This window comes from Acomys russatus, chromosome 1 (assembly GCF_903995435.1).
Source record: "Acomys russatus chromosome 1, mAcoRus1.1, whole genome shotgun sequence".
Classification (NCBI taxonomy): Eukaryota; Metazoa; Chordata; class Mammalia; order Rodentia; family Muridae; genus Acomys; species Acomys russatus.
The window spans coordinates 36,251,577-36,271,531 of record NC_067137.1 but is presented as its reverse complement, the minus strand read 5'-3'; the positions used below and the strand labels follow the sequence as shown (position 1 = coordinate 36,271,531).

Genomic DNA, 19,955 nt, shown 5'->3' with positions numbered 1-19,955 from the left:
AGTTTAATGCTTAAAGTAGAGGCTGGTGTCCCATGCACAATGGAATGGAATGCGTTCGGAACCCAGATATGCAATTGGCCAAGTTCTGTCAGTTAGAAATGGAATCCAAGTGGGCCACGGGAAGCCACGTTCCCCCCCCACCCCATGGTCCTGGGGATAGAGCCCAGGCTTTGGGCATGCTGGGTGAGCACTGTACTAGAGAGGTGACCTTCTCAGGCCCTGGCTTACTGTGTGTGCTTTGCTTTGTTTGAGGCAGGATCTTGCCATGGAGTCCAGGCTGGCCTTCAACTTCCCAATCCTCCTTCAGTCTCCCTAGTGCTGGGATTACAGGTGTACACCGCCACACCTGGCTGGTTTACTGTGCTGAACGAGGCATCCCTCTTGGCTCAGCCTGGCTGGTTTGCTGTGTTGAACAAGGCATCCCCCTTGGCTCTGCCTCATCTCACATGGGTTTCTCACTTGTTAGCCCTACTGGGTACCTCAGCCTATGTCACTCAACAGCGCATCACTTACACTTCAGGAAACAAGTCCCTGGCCAGAAGGTGGGTCAGTGAGCCGGTGGCTCCAACACGGTAGTAAGCTGGAGAGCTGGATTCCTCTTGGTGTCTGCAAGTGCCTCCCATGGCTTCTGAGCTAGTCATGGTCGTGACTACACCTGTAATCCCAGCACACTGGGAAAGCAGAAGCAGGAGGATTGCTGTAGGTTTGAGGCCAGCCTGGATTTCTGACTGAGACCACCAGGGCAGTTGCTCACTTTGAAGATGGCCATGTTGTTTTGCAAGAGGACTAGAGTCCAGCTTGAGTAGGGCGGTTCCAGATGTGAGGGAGCCCTGGCTTCCTGGCCAGGGTCTCAAGGATCCCTCTAAGAGATGGAGCCGACACCCTCCTGTCCTGTAGCAGGTCAGTCGGGGCCCTTTCACCTGGTCTGGTTATGAGGCCGAGGTGAACCCTCCATGTTCAGGAAGCATGTACACCCAGGCCTAGAACTTGGCATGACCTTTTCTTTTTAATTATTTGTGTGTGTGTGTGTGTGTGTGTGTGTGTGTGTGTGTGTGTGTGTGTGTGTGAATGCACAGGGTGAGTATATGCCTGTGCTGTAGTGTGCATGTGGAGGTGCACCAGAGGACTTGTTCTGTAGAGGCCGCTTCCACCTCTATGTGGGCTCCAGCTATTAGGCCACAAGACTTGCGAGACAAACACATCAGCTCCAGTCAGGCAGGTGCTAGCCCTCAGAGCCTGGATGATCTGGAGCATCTTTAAGTGAGGCTCCACTGGGTGGGGCACTGAGTCCAGGCCTTTCTCTCATTATAGTCAGGAAATGTGCTGTCCTTGCTCGAGGGAGCCCCATGCCTGGAGGGTGGAATGGGCCACCCAGATGGAGCAGGCCCTGCTGCCAGGGCACGTGAGCCTCACCAGCTTGGTTCTGGTGCCTTCCGTAGCCTGGCAGAAGACAGCTCTCTGCAGGCAGCTGCCTACCCCCATAGCCACAAACCTCAGGCTAATAGGCCTTCAAGTCAGGAGGTATTTTAAAAATTTGTTTGTTTTAGTTTCCAGGAAAGACATACTTCTTGGTGGAATGGTAAGAGAGGTTTCCCTACTTTGCAGTCACACTGTTTCTCACGAGTCCTTTGGAGGCCCTTTATTAAACACACACGCAGCCTTATTAAATAAGGCATTTCATGCCTCTGAACATGCTAATGCCTGGAGTCTGGATTTCGAAAGCCCCCTTTGGTTCTCAGCATGAGGGAGTGGAGAGGGGCCCAGGGATTGTCAAACCGGAGTCTAGGCTGTGCAGGAGAGGGCTGGGTATGTCTGCATCACTGTGTGGAGGAGCCTGGAGGTCTTTGACGCTGGTTCACATAAGCTACTGTCATTCTGTAGTTCAGGCTGTGTGGCTAGGCAACATCTGGGGACAGAGGAAATGCCCTGAAGTAGGGAGTGCAGGAAACCCCTGTGTGGTCCAGCCCCACACACAGGGAAGGCGAAGGGGTTGGAGCTCAGGGAGGGCAAGGTGCTTTCCCAGACTCACACAGCTAGTGAAGCCGGAGGAGGCCTCAGGCTGCCTGACCCGCTTGCTGGCTAGGAACGTAATTCCCAAAGTGTAAGTGATCTGCTACCGAATCATTGACCACCTTAGTCCATTTTTTCTGACGCTAAGCAAGTGGCATGGTTTTCATTTTTCTTCCTTTATATAGAGGAAGTCAGGATGTAGAGACATCAGGGCCTTTGCCTGAGATCACACAGCTGGAATGGGGCAGGATCGGTGCTAACTCTGCATTTTGATAAGAACAAGGGCCTGTATCTTTTCACTGTGAATGTAGTAGTCTGTGCTGCTCAAAAGATGTGCTCTGTCTGTGGTTCCCCCCTAACACCCGTGTGGCCTCTGGGGCAGGCAGATGCCCCTAACTGTGCTGCTTTCCCTCCTCTGCCATCCCTTGCACCTCTGCTCTGGCAGTCTGTTCTTCATGCACCTACAGGCTCTGTGTTCTCTGCCTCCCCCTTCTCTCTTCCACTTAATTCCTAAGGCGAGAATGGCTTTAGTAAGGCAGAGGACATGGCTGCTCACTGGGGTTGGGATAGTACACTCTTTGCAGCCTGAAATGCAGCTCAGAGCCCAGCACCGCTCCTCATGTGTCTGGTGTGGTCCCCTGGGCAATGACCCCACTGTTGCTTTTATCTTCCAGGTATGTGAGGCTCTGCGAAGTAGTTGACCACGTCTTCCCATTGCTGAAGAGAAGCCATTCATCTGACTTCCCCTGTTCAGACACTTTCAGTAACTTCACCTTTTGGAGAGAGCCGCTGCCGCCCTTTGAAAACCAGGACGTACACTCAGCCTCAGCTTGATGCAACCGAGCATTAACAATAGGTTGTGGGACTCTGGAGCTGCTGGGAAGGCTGCTATGCCACCATCTGCCTAAGAGAGAAGCATTTCTCCCTTGACTCGCTTGTCCTAGGGTGACATATCTAAGTGTGGAGGGCGGATGGTGGCTGCGTCTCATCCCATAGGCTGCAAGAGGATTGGGTGCACCTGTGGGCAAAGCAGCACTCTCTGGGTTTAACGTACATACTGCTGCACTCTCCAGTCTGTTCCAGTAATTAGTTAATGTACAATACGGGTGATGACCCTATAGCAGAGGCAGGCAGGCCACCTGAGAGCTGTCCTGGTGTCATTGTACTGCCTGGGAACTCTGATGTGCACAGTGTTTGGTAGCCTAAGGGGCACATTTCCTTGACAGTGACATCCATGCCACCTTCCACAGGTAGGGATGGGCTGTGTCCCGAGTCTCAGTGCTCTGAAGGGAACCTGGGCCTCGCTGCATCTCGGCCCTGGCCTTGGCTTTTGACTACATAGATGTTCCCTTTGCAGTATTGCTGACTAGCCTTAGGTGATAAGCTCTTTAATTAGTTTGGTGAAAGGTGGCCTGTGACACTGCTGCATCTCTCCCCATTCCTCATAGCTCCAGGCTGGGCTACTTACGCCTTAACACATCTGCAGCAGGCATTTACTTAGCGTGTACTGTCTAGCTCTCCATAACTGCAATGCCTTACATTAGAATGACAGACCCTAAGGCAGCGTCTGCGGCATCTCACATCACCGGCTGCGTCCTGCCACCTGGCAAGGAGGTGTTGCCAGTGTGGACTCGGGCAGCACTTATGCCAAGTGAGAACAATGCCGCTAAAGACACTGGTTTTTTTTTTTTTTTTTTTTTTTTTTTTAAAAGAAACGTAGTTTCCAGATGTTAAACTATTTTCTTTGCAGATATTATTTATTGCTTTACTCTCATGGGGCTGCTGTTGTTAACATCCTAGCTAGGTCCTTAGGATTGCAGCTGTCGGGAACACATTAAAAATCAAGTGTGCTAGACAATCCAAAGAGCCTTATCTGTGTACGTCACACACTGATCTGCAATTTCCCAATCATTAATTTTTCTTAGCTTTTTTTTCCCCCCACTCAGTCTAAGGGCAAGGGGAAAAAAGTAGTAAATTGAGTGATGTTCTTTAAGCTGATAGAGGGTAGTTGTTGAACTGTCTCAGAGAACAATGTGAAAAGTGAGAGAAGTATTTTGGTAAAAGATTTTGCTTTACTTTTGGAAGTATTATTTTTTTAAAGAGTGCTTTACTCCAGAGACTGAAAGACCTTCCTACTTAAAATTTATTGTTAAAGTCAGAGGAGACAGGAAAAAAGAAAAAGAAAAGAAGGGTTAAAAAAAAGCAAAGCAAAGCAAAGCAGTAGAATGGACTGTTATTCTTTCTGTGAAAGAAACCTAGAGTCGCTGCTACCATTGTTGTAGTTGTTGGTCTCTCTTTAGGTCGGATATGGTCCACATGGTTCACAGGAATGGACAATGAAAGGCAAAAGTTATCCGCTGTGGATCACAGGCTGATGGAGATACATGGACTTGAATGTGCAGCTTCCCTTCTGGGGAGTAATGAAAGGAATTAAGCATGGTCCTGCCATAGGGAGCTCCTGACCTGTGCTCTAGTGACCTTCAGAGGCCATGCCAACCCTCCTGCCACCGGTGTGGTGATTTTGAGTACATTTCGATTGCTGTGAACTGTATGAACCCATTGGCCTGCAGAGGTTCACAGCCTTCTCCCTCATGCCCAGGAGAAGCTTTGGCATCTCCCACCTGCCCTCTGTGGTCCCCTGTCCATGTGGCATTCTGAAAGTATACAACAGCTTGGGCTAGGGTCTGTCTCTAGAACCAAGGCTGGCCTGCAATTCTCCGTCTCAAACAGCAATCCTTCCACCTGGTGTGGGAATCTAGTTTCGATCTACCTTAAACTTCCCCATCACTCTACCCTTCCACAGAAACCACACTCTAGGATCTTTCTGAAATTCTGCATGAGCCCTGTCCAGGTAGTGATGCAAACACCTGCTGTGAGAGCGGGGTGTGAGCTGCACCCAAGTGCACTCAAATTGCTTATCTGCACATGCGCTATAACCCAGGGGCCCTAAGGTCACATGCTGGGATACTATGTTGGTACCACCCATTTCAAAGTTGCCTGTGGAAGTGAGTGTCTCACACCATAGTGACACGTCCTCAAATGGTGGCCACGCACAATGAAGGAGAATACACCTGGTACATTGCAGAGACATGCTTCTGTTGTCACAGAGAATTCCCCTTTGGATTTCAGTTTTGGATCACTACTGCAATATGTTTTATTTACATTGTTGGCTGTGTGTGAGTGCTGGTGCAACGACAGAAATCAAGGTAATATTTCATTGTGTTCTTCTTGACGCAGAGCTAGAAATTTCTGTAATAAACAAGATGGATGAAAGACCCCTGAAAATCAGGCATGTGCTCTTTAGTTTTTTTTTTTTTAAAGATTTATATATGTGAGTGCTCTATTTGCATGTATGACTGTATGACAGAAGAGGGCATCAGATCTCAGTATAGATGAGTGTGAGCCACCATGTGGTTGCTGGGAATTGAACTCAGGAACTTAACCTCTGAGCCAACTCTCTAGCCCCAGGCATATGATTTTTCTTAAAATAATTTTTTTCATAAGTTCTTAAGGTGCTCTTATTTTTCTCCAGTGTGTTATCATATACAATACTAAGCTTATTACTTGAAAAAAAAAAAAAACCTTGATGTAGGCTAGGGAGATGGCAGCAGTAAGGTATTTACCATGCAAGTGTGCAGCACCCATGCATGAAGCCAAATGAGGTAGTATGCACTTGTAATTCTGGTGCTGGGGAGATGAGGACAGGTGGATCCCTGGTGATCACTGGACAGACAGCCTAGTGGAATCCATAAGCCCCATGTGCCAGAGAGAGACCCTTGTCTCCATAAACATAGTGGACTGTCCCCGAGGAGGGACAATACCTGAGCTCCCGGCTTCTACATGTATGGCTGTATAACTGTGCACACCCATCCAAGGGTCTGCACACATACGGACTGGGACCAGGGAATCCTTGAAGGTATAAACCCTTCACTGTAGGACTAGGTAGGTACCTTTTCTGTTGAGTTCATACAGGAACCATACCAACCGTGCTTACCCCTGAGAAGCATAGGGGAGATAAGAATGTATCGTGACTGTGAAACAGAATACATGTTGTCCCCGCACAACCCTCATTGGATCATCAAGGGGACCGTTTGGAATGTGCAGGCTCCTCCCTGACCTGGAACTACTATTGAGGAGCCAGGAAGCACAAAAGGAGGTTCAGTATGCAGTGCCTCACAGGCCCCAGTCCTGTTGCTGTTTACCATATGGGGTACCCCCCCTTATAGCCATTACCCTCCTCTCTCAGACACTTGTCCTAAGTTTTTTTTCCCACTTAGAAGGGATCTATCCAAGCCCTGGACTAGTTCAATCCTCTAAGCAGAGGATAGGCATTTCCTATTAACTGTGCACTAGTAATGGCCAGAGGCTTCCTGCAGGTTGCTGTGTTGGCCTTAGTGTTTATGGAGTGGATGAAAGAGCATCAATCCCTAAATGCTAAAGGCACTGCTGAATCACAGCCAAGGCTGAGTTCCTCATGAAGTCCACATTCCAACAGCTCCTGGGCGCCTGTACACTCAACACATCTCACAGAGCAGAAGAAACGCTTGCACATCTTCGCAGATCTGTTCTGCCTGACTGCTGTGTCTAAAGCTCTTTTATCTGAAATATAAAATGCAAGGCAGACTTGTCTGCAGGCCACTCATTCCCATGTGTTCTCTTTGCCCTTTGACACCTCACCCGTGCAGTGGCCCCCAAGGCTCTCCTGTGTCCCTGCAGCTCACACCCCCATGTGGACCAGAATTATTTTGGATGCTTAGACTTTCCTAGAGATGAATTTTGTTCACCTGGGTGTTTGAAGTGCTTGGTCTGGTTTCAAGAGTAACAGACCTCTGCTTTGCAGCAGAGGGCAGGAACGACGGGTGACTGACTGGTCTTGGCTGTCAGCTTCGGAACAGAGAGTGCCCTTTTGTGATAGACAACACATATGACCCTTATCTCGTCCTGGAATGGAATTCTCCTAGAGGAAAGTTAAAGAGGCCCAGTTTGAAACAAGTTCCGGGACTAAGCACATGCCAGCAGGCCTGTGGTCCTAGCATCTGAGACCTGTCCCCCCTTCTCACCCATCTCACTGTGTCCACCTGTCCCAGGAGTGTGAACAGCACTGTGCTCATTCCCATGAATTAGGAAGGGAAAGCCCCTGGGATTTCTGCCTTTTTTTTGGAGCCAGCTTGCAGTGGGATCCCATTTTTTCCCTTTGTGAATCACAAGTTACAGGCAGCCACCGTATCTGCCTGGGTTTCACATGGATTCTGGAGTTCTGAGTGCCGCCCCCCCTCACTTGTATGCCAAGTGCTTTGTCCACCGAGCCATCTTCCCAGCGTCGATTTGCCATAAAGACAAGGTCACCTGAGGATGGCCTGGAACTCAGTTTGTAGCCAAGGATGACTCTGAGTTAAGATCATCTATCTTTTGTGCTGGAACCACGCTGTGTGCCACTGTGACTGGCTTATTTGGTGCTGGGAATTGAACCCAGGGCTTCATGCATGCCAGGCAAGCACTCTACCAATTGCCCTGCACCCGCAGCTTGGCCTTTACATTTGTCACCTTTCTTTCAACCCTGTAACATCAAAGAGGATAATTGCTGTCACTTGCACAAGCCAGGCTTAGTCCTGGAAGGAAAGCAGAGTTATGACCAGAGAAGCTGGCCCTGGAAGTCAATGGAAGCTAGCGACCACTGGGGGGCACAGTTGGTTCTAGTTTGGCCAAATAGCTTTTCAAAGCAGCCTCTTCGACAAAGACCTCTCTCTGCCTGTAGCATCAGGCTTGGAGACCAGCCAGGTTGTGGACTGGACTTATGTGGAGGCAGGGGAATTTCTTCAGGGAACTGTTTCAGTGCTGATGTCCCTCGGACTAAGGCCCAAAATCCTTAGTGAGATTTGGAGGCCAGTCTGTCTGTTCAGATTTAAAATCCATTCTTTTTGACCTTGGAGGATCAAGGAGTTTGTTAAAAATACAAGTGTTGGGGACTTTACTATAGACCCACTTGCCCTAGCAGTGGGCGTGGGCCTCTGGGTTACATTTTAAGGAGTCCTAATGGGGTTCTAGGATGCACAAACATGCTGTGGATAATGTAGTGCAGGCCTGTGCTCACATCTGCCTTTCATCTGGCCAGCTGGGGATGCCATCCTCTCAGGACTCACTTCTGTTCCACTCCACTTGCCCAAGCAGGAAGGAGAAGCCCCTGCAAAGGATATCTCACCTCTTTCTATTAAAGGACCTTGGAGACCCAGCCACAGATGCTCACTTAAATCACAAGGTGTCCTCATGATCTGCCATCCTGGGGCGTCTCGGACAGGAAAAACAGACCTGGGAGGAGACGGCAGTTCTGGCAGCCTAGGCAGAGTGAGAAGGCAGGCAACAGGGCAGAGGTGGATGTGCCCAGATTTCTAATGGTCTCTTCCTCCCTGAACTGGTTGGGAGCCCCGAGGAGCCTGTCCTGGTGCCAGCGATCTGGCCATTGGTGCAGGAAGTCCATTCAGCCTGCATTACTTTTAATGCATTTTGCAAGCGTGTGGCCCCTTCCTGTGACTCGCTCTGCCTTTTGTGCACCGGAGGTTGTGGTTTGAAGTTTCACTTCGGAAAGTAACCACCAGAGCCTGCGCTTTCTCCTGAGGATGGAACCCCAACAAGCTACATTCATTTTGCAACAAAGAAATGTAAATGGAGGTGCCCGCCAGTCATGTTTCTGCTCTGATTGTAAAAACATCCTTTTCCGAGATGGTCCGTGGGGCCAAGCTGAAAAGAAACGGTTTATATTTTCAAATAAAACATTCATTTCAGGACTTTGTGTTTTTCTTCTAGAATGTTCTTTGTCTTCTTGATTCATTTTTCAGGTTATCCTAAAAAGACAAACACAAACAAAAAACTGCAAACAACAACACCCAAAAAACCAAACCAACACACACACACACACACACACACACACACACAAACAAAAACCAAACCCCAAACCCCAAAACCTAAAACCCAGCATTAGCTGATTGAATGATCCATCCCCTAATTGACTGAAAGTGACTAAGATCTGGACCACAGTTCCAGTTCTCACTCCCTACCAGGCTGCACTGCACGGAAAGAATGATGCTAATAGAATTGATTGAATAACTAAGTGCCTCTTCCTGTAAGCCGCCAGAGGTGACCTGTGAAGATAGTTTGCTACTCAATAGACCCAGAAAACCCTACAAAATTATGCAAATCAAGAGGTTCAAATCTTCCTGTTCACTTTAAGAACACCTGGGAAACTGCCCAGGCCATCATGAATATGCATATCCAGAAAGCCACCAAGCGTCTGAAAGATGTCACTTTATTTATTTTCTTTTTTTTTTTTTTATTAATTTATTCTTGTTACATCTCAATGGTTATCCCATCCCTTGTATCCTCCCATTCTTCCCTCCCTCCCATTATTCCCCTCCCCTATGACTGTTCCTGAGGGGGATTTCCTCCCCCTGTATATGCTCATAGAGTATCAAGTCTCTTCTTGGTAACCTGCTATCCTTCCTCTGAGTGCCACCAGGTCTCCCCCTCCAGGGGACATGGTCAAATATGAGGCACCAGAGTTCATGTGAAAGTCATACCCGACTCTCCACTCAACTGTGGAGAATGTTCTGACCATTGGCTAGATCTGGGTAGGGGTTTAAAGTTTACCGCCTGTATTGTCCTTGGCTGGTGCCTTAGTTTGAGCGGGACCCCTGGGCCCAAATCTGCCTATCATAATGTTCTATTTGTAGGTTTCTAGGACCCTCTGGATCCTTCTACTTTGCTATTTTCCCATGCTTCTCTTATCTAGAGTCCCAATAGGATGGCCTCCCCTCTGTCCCAGTTTCCTGGTAAGTGAAGGCTTTCGTTGGACATGCCCCTTGGGCTAATATGCAGATATAAGTGAGTATATACCATTTGATTCTTTCTGCTTCTGGGTTAACTCACTCATTATGATCATTTCTAGATCAATCCATTTGTCCACAAATTTCGGGAATTCCTTGTTTTTAATAGCTGAGTAGTATTCCATAGTGTATATGTACCACAGTTTCTTTATCCATTCTTCTACTTGAGGGACACTTAGGCTGTTTCCATGTTCTGGCTATTATGAATAAGGCTGCTATGAACATGGTTGAGCAAATTTTCTTGTTGTGTGCTGGAGCATCTTCTGGGTATATTCCAAGGAGTGGAATAGCTGGGTCTTGAGGAAGCCCTATTCCCATTTTTCTGAGATAGCACCAGATAGATTTCCAAAGTGGCTGTACTAGTTTGCATTCCCACCAGCAATGAAGGAGTGTTCCTCTCTCTCCACATCCTCGCCAGCATGTGGTGTCACTTGAATTTTTGATCTTAGCCATTCTGATGGGTGTAGATGGAATCTCAGAGTTGTTTTGATTTGCATTTCTCTGATGACTAAGGAGATTGAGCATTTCTTTAAGTGTTTCTCAGCCATTTGATATTCCTCTGTCGAGAACTCTCTGTTTAGTTCTGAGCCTCATTTTTCAATTGGGTGATTTGGTTTGGTGGTGTTTAATTTCTTGAGTTCTTTATATATTTTGGATATTAGACCTTTGTCAGATGTATGGTTGGTGAAGATCTTTTCCCAGTCTGTAGGCTGTCGCTTTGTTCTCTTGGCAGTGTCTCCTGCTTTACAGAAGCTTCTCAGCCTCATAAGGTCCCGTTTATTAATTGTTGACATTAAGGCCTGGGCTGTTGGTGTTCTGTTCAGGAAGTTGTCTCCTTGCCAATATGTTCCAGGCTCTTCCCCACTTTTTCTTCTAAGTGACTTAGTGTCTCTGGTGTTATGATGAGGTCTTTAATCCACTTGGATTTGAGTTTTGTGCAAGGTGACAAATATGGGTCCAGTTGCATTTTTTTACACATAGACATCCAGTTAGACCAGCACCATCTGTTGAAGATGCTATCCTTTTTCCATTGAATGGATTTGGCTTCTTTGTCAAAAATCAAGTGACCATATATGTGTGGATTCATATCTGGGTCTTCGATTCGATTCCACTGGTCAACCAGCCTGTTGCTGTGCCAGTACCATGCTGTTTTAATTACTGTTGCTTTATAGTACAGTTTGAGATCAGGTATGGAGATTCCTCCGGAGCACCTTTTATTGTCCAAGATTGTTTTAGCTATTCTGGGTTTTTTGTTTTTCCATATGAAGTTCAGAATTGAACTTTCAATGTCTTTAAAAAATTGTGTAGGTATTTTGATAGGGATTGCATTGAATCTGTAGATTGCTTTTGGTAGGATGGCCATTTTTACTATGTTAATTCTCCCGATCCATGAGCAAGGAAGATCATTCCATCTTCTCATGTCATCTTCAATCTCTTTCTTCAGAGTTTTGAGAATTTCAGACCAATTTCTCTTATGAGCATCGATGCAAAAATACTAAATAAAATACTTGCAAAACGAATACAGGAACACATCAAAGATATCATTCATCATGATCAAGTAGGCTTCATTCCAGGCATGCAGGGATGGTTTAATATACGGAAATTCATCAATGTAATCTACCATATAAACAAACTGAAAATAAAAAACCACATAATCATCTCTTTAGATGCAGAAAAAGCATTTGATAAAATCCAACACCCATTCATGTTTAAAGTTTTAGAGAGATCGAGGATACAAGGCAATTTCCTCAACATAATAAAGGCTATATACAGCAAGCCAATAGCCAAAATCAAAGTAAATGGTGAGATACTTAAGGAAATTCCTCTAAAATCGGGAACAAGACAAGGCTGCCCACTCTCCATATCTCTTCAGTATAGTACTCGAAGTTCTAGCCAGAGCAATAAGACAACAAAAGGAAATCAAGGGTATCCAAATGGGAAAGGAGGAAGTCAAATTATCCCTCTTTGCAGATGATATGATAGTGTACATAAGTGACCCTCAAAATTCCACCAGAGAACTCCTACAGCTGATAAACACCTTCAGCAAATTGGCTGTATACAAAATTAACTCAAAAAAGTCTGTAGCCTTCCTATACACAAATGACAAGCTTGCAGAAGAAGAAATTGGGAAAACCATACCCTTCACATTAGCCACAAGCAATATAAAATATTTAGGAGTTACTCTAACTACGCAAGTGAAGGACTTGTTTGAAAAGATGTCACTTTAAAGAAGCAATGTGTGCCGTTCTGGCAATATAATGGTGGAGTTGGGAGGTGTGCCCAGGCCAAACAGGGCCAAAAAAGAGATCTGAATTTTTCCTGCATTTGTTATAAATGCAGAGATTAATGCTGAATTTAAGGGTTTAAATGTAGTTTCTCTAGTCAGTGAACATATCCAGGTGAACAAAGCACCTAAGATGTGCCGAAGAACTTACCACCACTATTTGTAAAGATTTTTATGTGTATGAGCATTTTGACTCTTTTTAAATGTATATTTTATCATAATTTATTCACATTACATATGGTTGTTATCCCTTCCCTCTTCCCATTCGCACCTTCCTTTTCTCTTCTGCCTATTCTCCTCCCCTAGACCTCTGATGGGGGGCCCTCCTACCCAAACTGGCAACAGCCTATTAGGTATTATAAGCATCCTCTTCCTCTGTGTGCCTGCCAGGCTTGCCAAGGGGCAGTGAAAATCATGGGCACCAGAGTGCATGTCAGAGATTCAGCAGCAGCCCCACCCTGCCACACACCCGTGGAGAATCGGCAGGCCATTGGCTACGACTGAACAGAGGGTCTTGGTTCTCTGCATGCATTGTCCTTGGCTGGTGCATCAGTTTGTGCAGGCCCCCTTGTGTCCAGATCCGCAGGCCTTGATGGTCTCCCTGTGGAGCTCCTGCTCCCTTCTGGACATTCCATCCCCCCACTCTTCCCTACAACTCTCAGCACTCTGCCCAGTATCGAGTCCCAGTATCTGTTCCTATCCCCCACTGGATGGAGTCTCTCAGAGGACATCTTTGTTGGGCTAATATCCACTTAAGAGTATCTACCATGTGTGTCTTTCTGGGTCTGGGTTACTTCACTTAGGATGATCAATTCTAGTTCCATCCATTTACCTGCACATTTCAAGATTTCCTTGTTTTTAATAGCTGAATAGTATCCCATTGTGTAAATATACCATAGTTTCTTTATCCATTCTTCATTTGAGGGTCATCTATCTTGTTTCCAGATTCTAGCTATTACAAATTAAGCTGCTGTGAACATAGTCAAGCAAATGTCCTTGTTGTGTGGTGGAGCATCTTTCAGGTATATGCCCAGGAATGAAATAGCTGGGTCTTGAGGTAGAACTATTCTCAAATTTCTGAGAAAGGGCCAGATAGATTTCCAAAGTGGTTGTACAAGTCTGCACCACCAGCAATGGAAGAGTGGTACCCTTTCTCCACATCCTTGCCAACATGTGATGTCACTTGAGTTTTTGATCTTAGCCATTCGGATAGGTGTAAGGTGGACTCTCAGAGTCATTTTAATTTTCATTCCCTGATGACTAAGGATGTTGAGCATTTCTTTAAGTGTTTCTTGGCCATTCGATATTCCTTTATTGAGAATTCTACCATGAACGTGCCTGGTGCCTGTGGAAGCCAGAAGAAGGCACTGGATTCCCCTGGAACTGGAGTTATATACAACTGTGAGTGACCCAGCATGAGTGCTTGGGAATCAAGTCCCCTGAAACTGCTGGGCATGTCTTCAGCTCAAACTGGTACTATTATTTTGAGAAGGGTTTTATGTGCCCCAGGCTGGTCTGATCTGTATCTTGCTATGTGACTGAATGTCCTGTGTGGGCTTGTGAAAGGATGCTAAATTTGAGCTTAGAAGAGAGGCATTTGATGTTTCATTTCTCGACTTGATCCTCTAACTTCTGTGAAAGGTGGTCTGTCACTTAAATCATCTTTGCCTTTAAACACCGACCTTCACAAGAGTCAGGATGACGGTCTGACCCCCTCTTTATGAGGATGTTTTGCTATTGATGAGATTACGATTTTTTTCTTCTGGTGCAGGGCAAAGGACCAGGGGCTGTGCATGTGAGGCTAGTGCCCCGGATCCTGACCTTCCTGCTGTACTAGCTTCTATCTGAAGTTGACATGGGACTTCTAAATATCTCCTTTACCACAAAAGATGGATAATTCCTCCTCTCTCTCACACCATGAAGGTGAGAGAGGGGCTTCCCACTTAATCTAAAGTTAGCTTTCATTGTCGACTTGATACAACCTAGAGAGGATACAATCTGAGAGGAAACCCTCAGTTGAGAATTGCTTAGAAAGGATTGGCTTGTGAGCATGTCTTTGAGGGACTGTCCTAATTATTAGTTGATGCAGGAGGACCCAGTCCTTTGTGGGTAGCTCCATCCCATGGCAGGTGGACCTGGGTTGTATACCAATATCTAAGAGCCAGGCATGGTGGTGCACACCTTCTAACCCACTGCTCAGGAGGCAGAGGCAGACAGATTTTTGTAAGTTTGAGGCCACCCTGGTGTACAAAGCAAGTTCCAGGCCAGTTGGAAGTTGGAGCTATACAGTGAGACAATGTATTTATTTTATTGTCTATCTTTCATATCTATCTATCTATCTATCTATCTATCTATCTATCTATCTATCTATCATCTATCTATCTATGACTTAATATCTGTCTTTCATATCTATCTATCATCTGTCTATGATTTATCATCTATCCATCCATCTATCTATCTATCTATCTATCTATCTATCTATCATCTATCTATCCATCATCTATTTTTGAGACAGGGTCTTACTAGGTATGACTAGCTTGGGCTATCCTGGAACCCACTCTATAGACCAGGCTGGCCTTAAGCTCACAGAAATCTGCCTGCCTTTGCCTTCTGAGTGCTGGAATTAAAGGTATATGTGCATCAGCATGCCTGGCTGAGATCATGTCTTCCATTAAAAGAGAGAGAGAGAGAGAGAGAGAGAGAGAGAGAGAGAGAGAGAAACAAGCAAACAAACAAACAAAAAATCTAGCTAAGCACAAGCCTGAGTGAGAGAGTTAGCCAGCAAACCACCATTCCTCCATGGTACCTGCTTCAAGTTCCTGCTTGGCATTCCTGCTCTGACTTTCCTCAGTTATGGAAGAAACCCAGAAGTGTAAGCCCCAGAAATTCTTCCCTCCCTTTAGTTTTTTCCGATCAGAGTGTTTGTTCACAGCAACAGAAAGGAAGCTCAGACTCAGCTTGGAATGGTACTGGTACGAGACCAAGTAGGCCTGCACTCAGAACCCATGGGCCAGAGCCAGGTGCTCGCAGGAGAGTGATTCCTTCCAAGGTGGAAACCCACAGACAGGCTGGCTGCTGACCCCTGTTGTAGGGTTGAGTGTCTGATTGGTTAAAGGAGCTGACTGTGGCCTGGGCTGGTCAGTGGTGGAGCACTAGCATGTATGAGGCCCTGGGCTGCTTTTCCACATTGCCCACAAGATGTATGGAAGCCACAGATATTTCTAGGCTTTTAAAAATTTTTATTATTTATTTTTACTTGATCTGAGAGTCATCAAGTGGGTATCAGGGAAGAACCTTGCAGTCACTTAGCAATCCCAGAATGGGTGGCAGTTTTCTGTAGGGATGGGGGAACCTAATGCCCAGCAGTTGGAATTCAGTGGGTTTAGTGTTGCCACCTACAGTGTATGGCTGTGAAAAGGGCAGATGTCAGATGTGAACTGTCCTAAGAGGGTCATGCCATGATTGCAGGTGAAGCACAGCTGGAGGTAAACTGGGTATTACTGGAGCGATGGCCACACTGCCTGTGACTCGAGTGAAGCAGCCTGCACTGGGGTCAAGGAGAGGACAGGAGGCTGAGAGAAGCATTGCTCACATAGCACTCTGGGCTGAATCACTGTGCGAACCGCAGTGCATTTGCTTTTTGAAAGAGCTGTTTGAGAGATGTGCATTTTGGAAACTGGGGTTAGCACTTCCTGTTTTGACCAGTAACAAATGTGAACCAGACCTGGCTCCTCTCAGCAGGCAGAGCTCATCCATTTTATTTTATTTTATTTTATTTTAACTTTTTTTTTTTTTTTTTTTTTTTTTTTTGGCCTCAGCAGTATCTGTAGGAATCCAACAATGTTTGGGCAGAGAGCAGAGCTCATGCAACAGGACCGCCCATGGAACATATGATCTTCCGGAAGAAGTTGAGCCGGGGAGCCACAAACCAAACCAGCCAATTTGACACACTAGAGTGTGATCTCAGGCAAGGATGGAAACACCACCCGCCTCTCCCACCTTCTGTTCTTTGTCACTGATGTGTTAAGTAGAGTAACAGTGCCATGGAATGCCATGCGTTTAGCTGCAGCTTTCCCAGTGCTTAAACATCTAGTGGCAGCAGGAATTGGTCCTGGGATTCCTGTGTAAGTGGGGACAGAGATGGCATTCAGAGACCCTGAACCTGGAAGGTGTGCCTGAGGTGCCTGCTTGTCCTCCTTTGGGTCTGCTTGCCTTCCACGGTGTACAATTGATGCTCAGAAGCTGCTGCAGTGAGGGCTGGATTGCCTAGCCCTATCCTTTTGATTACGGGGCTTGATCACTGCCTTTTGCCAATGGGAACATGAGCAGTGGTGGCTTGTGTTACTTCTGGCCTTAAGCATCAAGCAGGTGTAGTCTTGAACATCTCCTACCTCTGTCTTTATCCATTAGAAACAAAGTTCTGTAAGGGCAGAGCCACAAGATGGAAGGCACTTGGGCCCTGGTCCTTCGAGGAAAGACAGTGCTTGCTGGTCTAAAATGAGTTCCCGTGCAAGTGAGTGGTAAGCTCCCAGGGTGACCAGGAGCTCTGGCATTCAGAGCTGTGCTTGTGACAGCTGTCCTTTCCTGGCTGAAGTAGGGGTGAAAGAACTGAGGAAAGGAGAAAGATCCAGACTGGAAAGGGGACTTGTCTCAGACTCGCCCAGGAGCAGGGTGGCTTCCCCAACCCTCTCGTGTCCATGGCTGCAGGATTATCCATCTGGAGTTCCATGTCCCCTTTGTTTGTTTGTGGTTCTATTATGGCATCCTCAACTCTTCGGTAGCCACCTCACCCTGTGTCCCGTTTGGGATAGCTCTGGGAGAACAAAGGGAGGTGGGCAGGCAGTAAGCAGGAGCAGTGGCTAGCCAGTGATGAGGTAGCTGGAGAAATCCAAGAACTGATCATGGGTAACAGTTGACAGCCATCAGGCGCTCATCCACCTGGGCGTGCAAACACCACCGGAGTACAACGGGCAGGAAGGCAGAGTTCCTGACATGAGGAAAGAAATCACTTTAGATAATGGTGTCTTGGGCTCAAGGGCAGATGTCCCTTTGGGGATGGATGACCTTTTCACAGGGGTCACATATCAGATATCCTGCGTATCAGATAATTACATAATGGCTCATAACAGTAGCAAACTTACAGTTATGAAATAGAAACAAAATAATTTTATGGTTGGGGGGGTCACCACACCATGAAGAACTATATTAAAGGGTCACAACATTAGGAGGGTTGAGAATCACTGCTCTAGACACTGTCTCAACTTTGTATGCAGCTAAGAATGTAAAGAGTTTTTAAATTTTTGATTGAAAATCTGTCACTTGTAGCTCCCTTGGGCTTACGTATATGATGTGAATAGGGGCCTATGCCAGCCCCAGGCACCCCCACTTCCACTTTCAGGCTGCCAACTCTGCTTCTAAGTGGGCCACAAGTCCTACTGTGGCATTTGATCTTGGGTGGTTACAAGACACCGCGTTGCACAGGTGATGCCTGCCCTGCATTCTTTCTAGTAGCTAGTCTCCTGGACCCAGAGCCATCAGCTAGAATAGACCCAAGTCAGTAACAGCAGTGATGAGAAACAGTAGCAGGATTCCTGAAGAGGCACAGCTGTGAGCTATGAGCCATGAGGCTCTAACCCTTCCTCTGAGTAGACTTAGTCATCTGAAGCCATTCTGTCATTGGCAGACATTGACCAGTCAGTGTGTGTGTGTGTGTGTGTGTGTGTGTGTGTGTGTGTGTGTGTGTGTATGTGAGCCTGCAAAACCTGGAGCTATAGAAAGGCAGGAGGCATTATTTCCTCCTTTGAAACCTCTGATACACACTTTGCAAAACTAACTTGAAATGTGAAAAGTCACGCAATGGTTTTCTTTTTTTTTTTTTTTTTTTTTTTTTTTAGGTGCAGTGAACTTTATTGATGGTATTCAAGAGAGTAGGGCTCCCTGGGCCCCTCCCATTATTCTGGGGTCTAGGATGGAGACTGTGAGGGGAAGATTCTCAGTGTCAGGGGCAGAGTTGGAACAGGGACTCCTCAGCAGCCGAGGGCCTCTCTCTCGCTCTCGTGTCCTTGCTGGGGTGGGGGGTGGGCTCCAGGGCTTCTTACTCCTTGGAGGCCATGTAGGCCATGAGGTCCACCACCCTGTTGCTGTAGCCAAATTCATTGTCATACCAAGAAATGAGCTTTACAAAGTTGTCATTGAGGGCAATGCCAGCCCCAGCATCAAAGGTGGAAGAGTGGGAGTCGCTGTTGAAGTCGCAGGAGACAACCTGGTCCTCAGTGTAGCCCAGGATACCCTTCAGTGGGCCCTCGGATGCCTGCTTTACCACCTTTTTGATGTCTTCATACTTGGCGGGTTTCTCCAGTCGGCATGTCAGATCCACGACGGACACGTTGGGCGTGGGAACACGGAAGGCCATGCCAGTAAGCTTCCCGTTGAGCTCTGGGATGACCTTGCCCACAGCCTTGGCAGCACCAGTGGATGCAGGGATGATGTTCTGGGCAGCCCCACGGCCATCACGCCACAGCTTTCCAGAGGGGCCATCCACAGTCTTCTGGGTGGCAGTGATGGCATGGACTGTGGTCATGAGTCCTTCCACAATGCCAAAGTTGTCATGGATGACCTTGGCCAGGGGCGCTAAGCAGTTGGTGGTGCAGGAAGCGTTGCTGACAATTTTGAGTGAGCTGTCATACTTCTCCTGGTTCACGCCCATCACAAACATGGGGGCATCGGCAGAAGGGGCGGAGATGATGACCCTTTTGGCTCCACCCTTCAAGTGGGCCCCGGCCTTCTCCATGGTGGTGAAGACACCAGTGGACTCCACAACATACTCGGCACCAGCATCAGCCCATTTGATGTTAGCGGGATCTCGCTCCTGGAAGATGGTGATGGCCTTCCCGTTGATGACAAGCTTCCCGTTCTCAGCCTTGACCGTGCCGCAGAACTTGCCGTGGGTAGAGTCATACTGGAACATGTAGACCATGTAGTTGAGGTCAATGAAGGGGTCATTGATGGCAACAATATCCGCTTTGCCAGACGTGAAGGCAGCCCTGGTAACCAGGCGCCCAATACGGCCAAATCCGTTTACTCCGACCTTCACCATCGTGTCAAGGGACGAGGCTGGCACTGCACGAAAAGATGCGGCTGTCTCTGGAACAGGGAGGGGCAGAGAGCCCACGCAATGGTTTTCAATCTCCTATTTTAGAATATTTTCAGGAACTTTCCGCATGCTAAGGATAGTCCTGGGTACTGTGAATTAGCCAACAATGAAGTCAACAGACCAGATAAAACCTCTGCCCTCAGAGTGCTAGATTATGTTGGACATGAATAAATAAACAAACAGTGCATCCTGTGGTTATAAGGGCGCTGACTCACACGGAAGTAGGCTGGTTGTGGGGACGTGCAAGAGTCCCACTTCCCATAGGGTACTGGGTCAGCCCGTCTGCCATGTGACAGAAGAGCTGGGAGCAGAGGAGTGGTGGGCAGAGGCGATTCAGAGAATAGGGGCCTTGATTGGGTAAGGCCTTGTAGCCAAGCAAGAGAAAACATTATGGGGCAGGGAGGAGTGTGGAGACTTCTCTGGAATGTGGCAAACTTGAAAGAACTGTTATACACCAAAGAGAGATGTTGAGTAATCTACTGGGTATATAGAGCCGAACTTCAGGGGGGAAGGCTGACTATGGGCAGACAGCTGAGAGCCATCAGCAGAAGATGCTGGTTGGTGCTATGTGATTAGGTGAAGCCAGTGGTGATTGGGTAGCAGTGAGTGAGAGCAGGGGCCTGGGTCAAGC

The 19,955-nt window shown here is 47.1% G+C and overlaps 2 protein-coding genes across 5 annotated transcripts in view; one reads left to right on the top strand and one right to left on the bottom strand.

Moving 5' to 3' along the window:
* Lpin1 (lipin 1) overlaps positions 1-3,022 on the top strand; it is a 107,684-nt gene extending 104,662 nt beyond the window's left edge. For all 4 annotated transcript variants that reach the window (XM_051143562.1, XM_051143570.1, XM_051143553.1 and 1 more), the window contains one exon: positions 2,685-3,022. In XM_051143562.1, the coding sequence (XP_050999519.1) occupies positions 2,685-2,844 (160 nt within the window). In that variant the 3' untranslated portion in view covers positions 2,845-3,022. The remainder of the gene's footprint in view (positions 1-2,684) is intronic.
* A 15,009-nt stretch (positions 3,023-18,031) lies between these two features.
* LOC127187538 (glyceraldehyde-3-phosphate dehydrogenase-like) lies at positions 18,032-19,335 on the bottom strand. The gene has a single exon (XM_051143543.1). The coding sequence runs from the start codon at positions 19,265-19,267 to the stop codon at positions 18,266-18,268; it is 1,002 nt and encodes a 333-aa protein (XP_050999500.1). The 5' UTR covers positions 19,268-19,335; the 3' UTR covers positions 18,032-18,265.
* Positions 19,336-19,955: the final 620 nt, after the last annotated feature.

Bases quoted from the DNA above. Each gene is read 5' to 3' on its own strand.
- LOC127187538 (XM_051143543.1), bottom strand. From the start codon at position 19,267: ATGGTGAAGGTCGGAGTAAACGGATTTGGCCGTATTGGGCGCCTGGTT.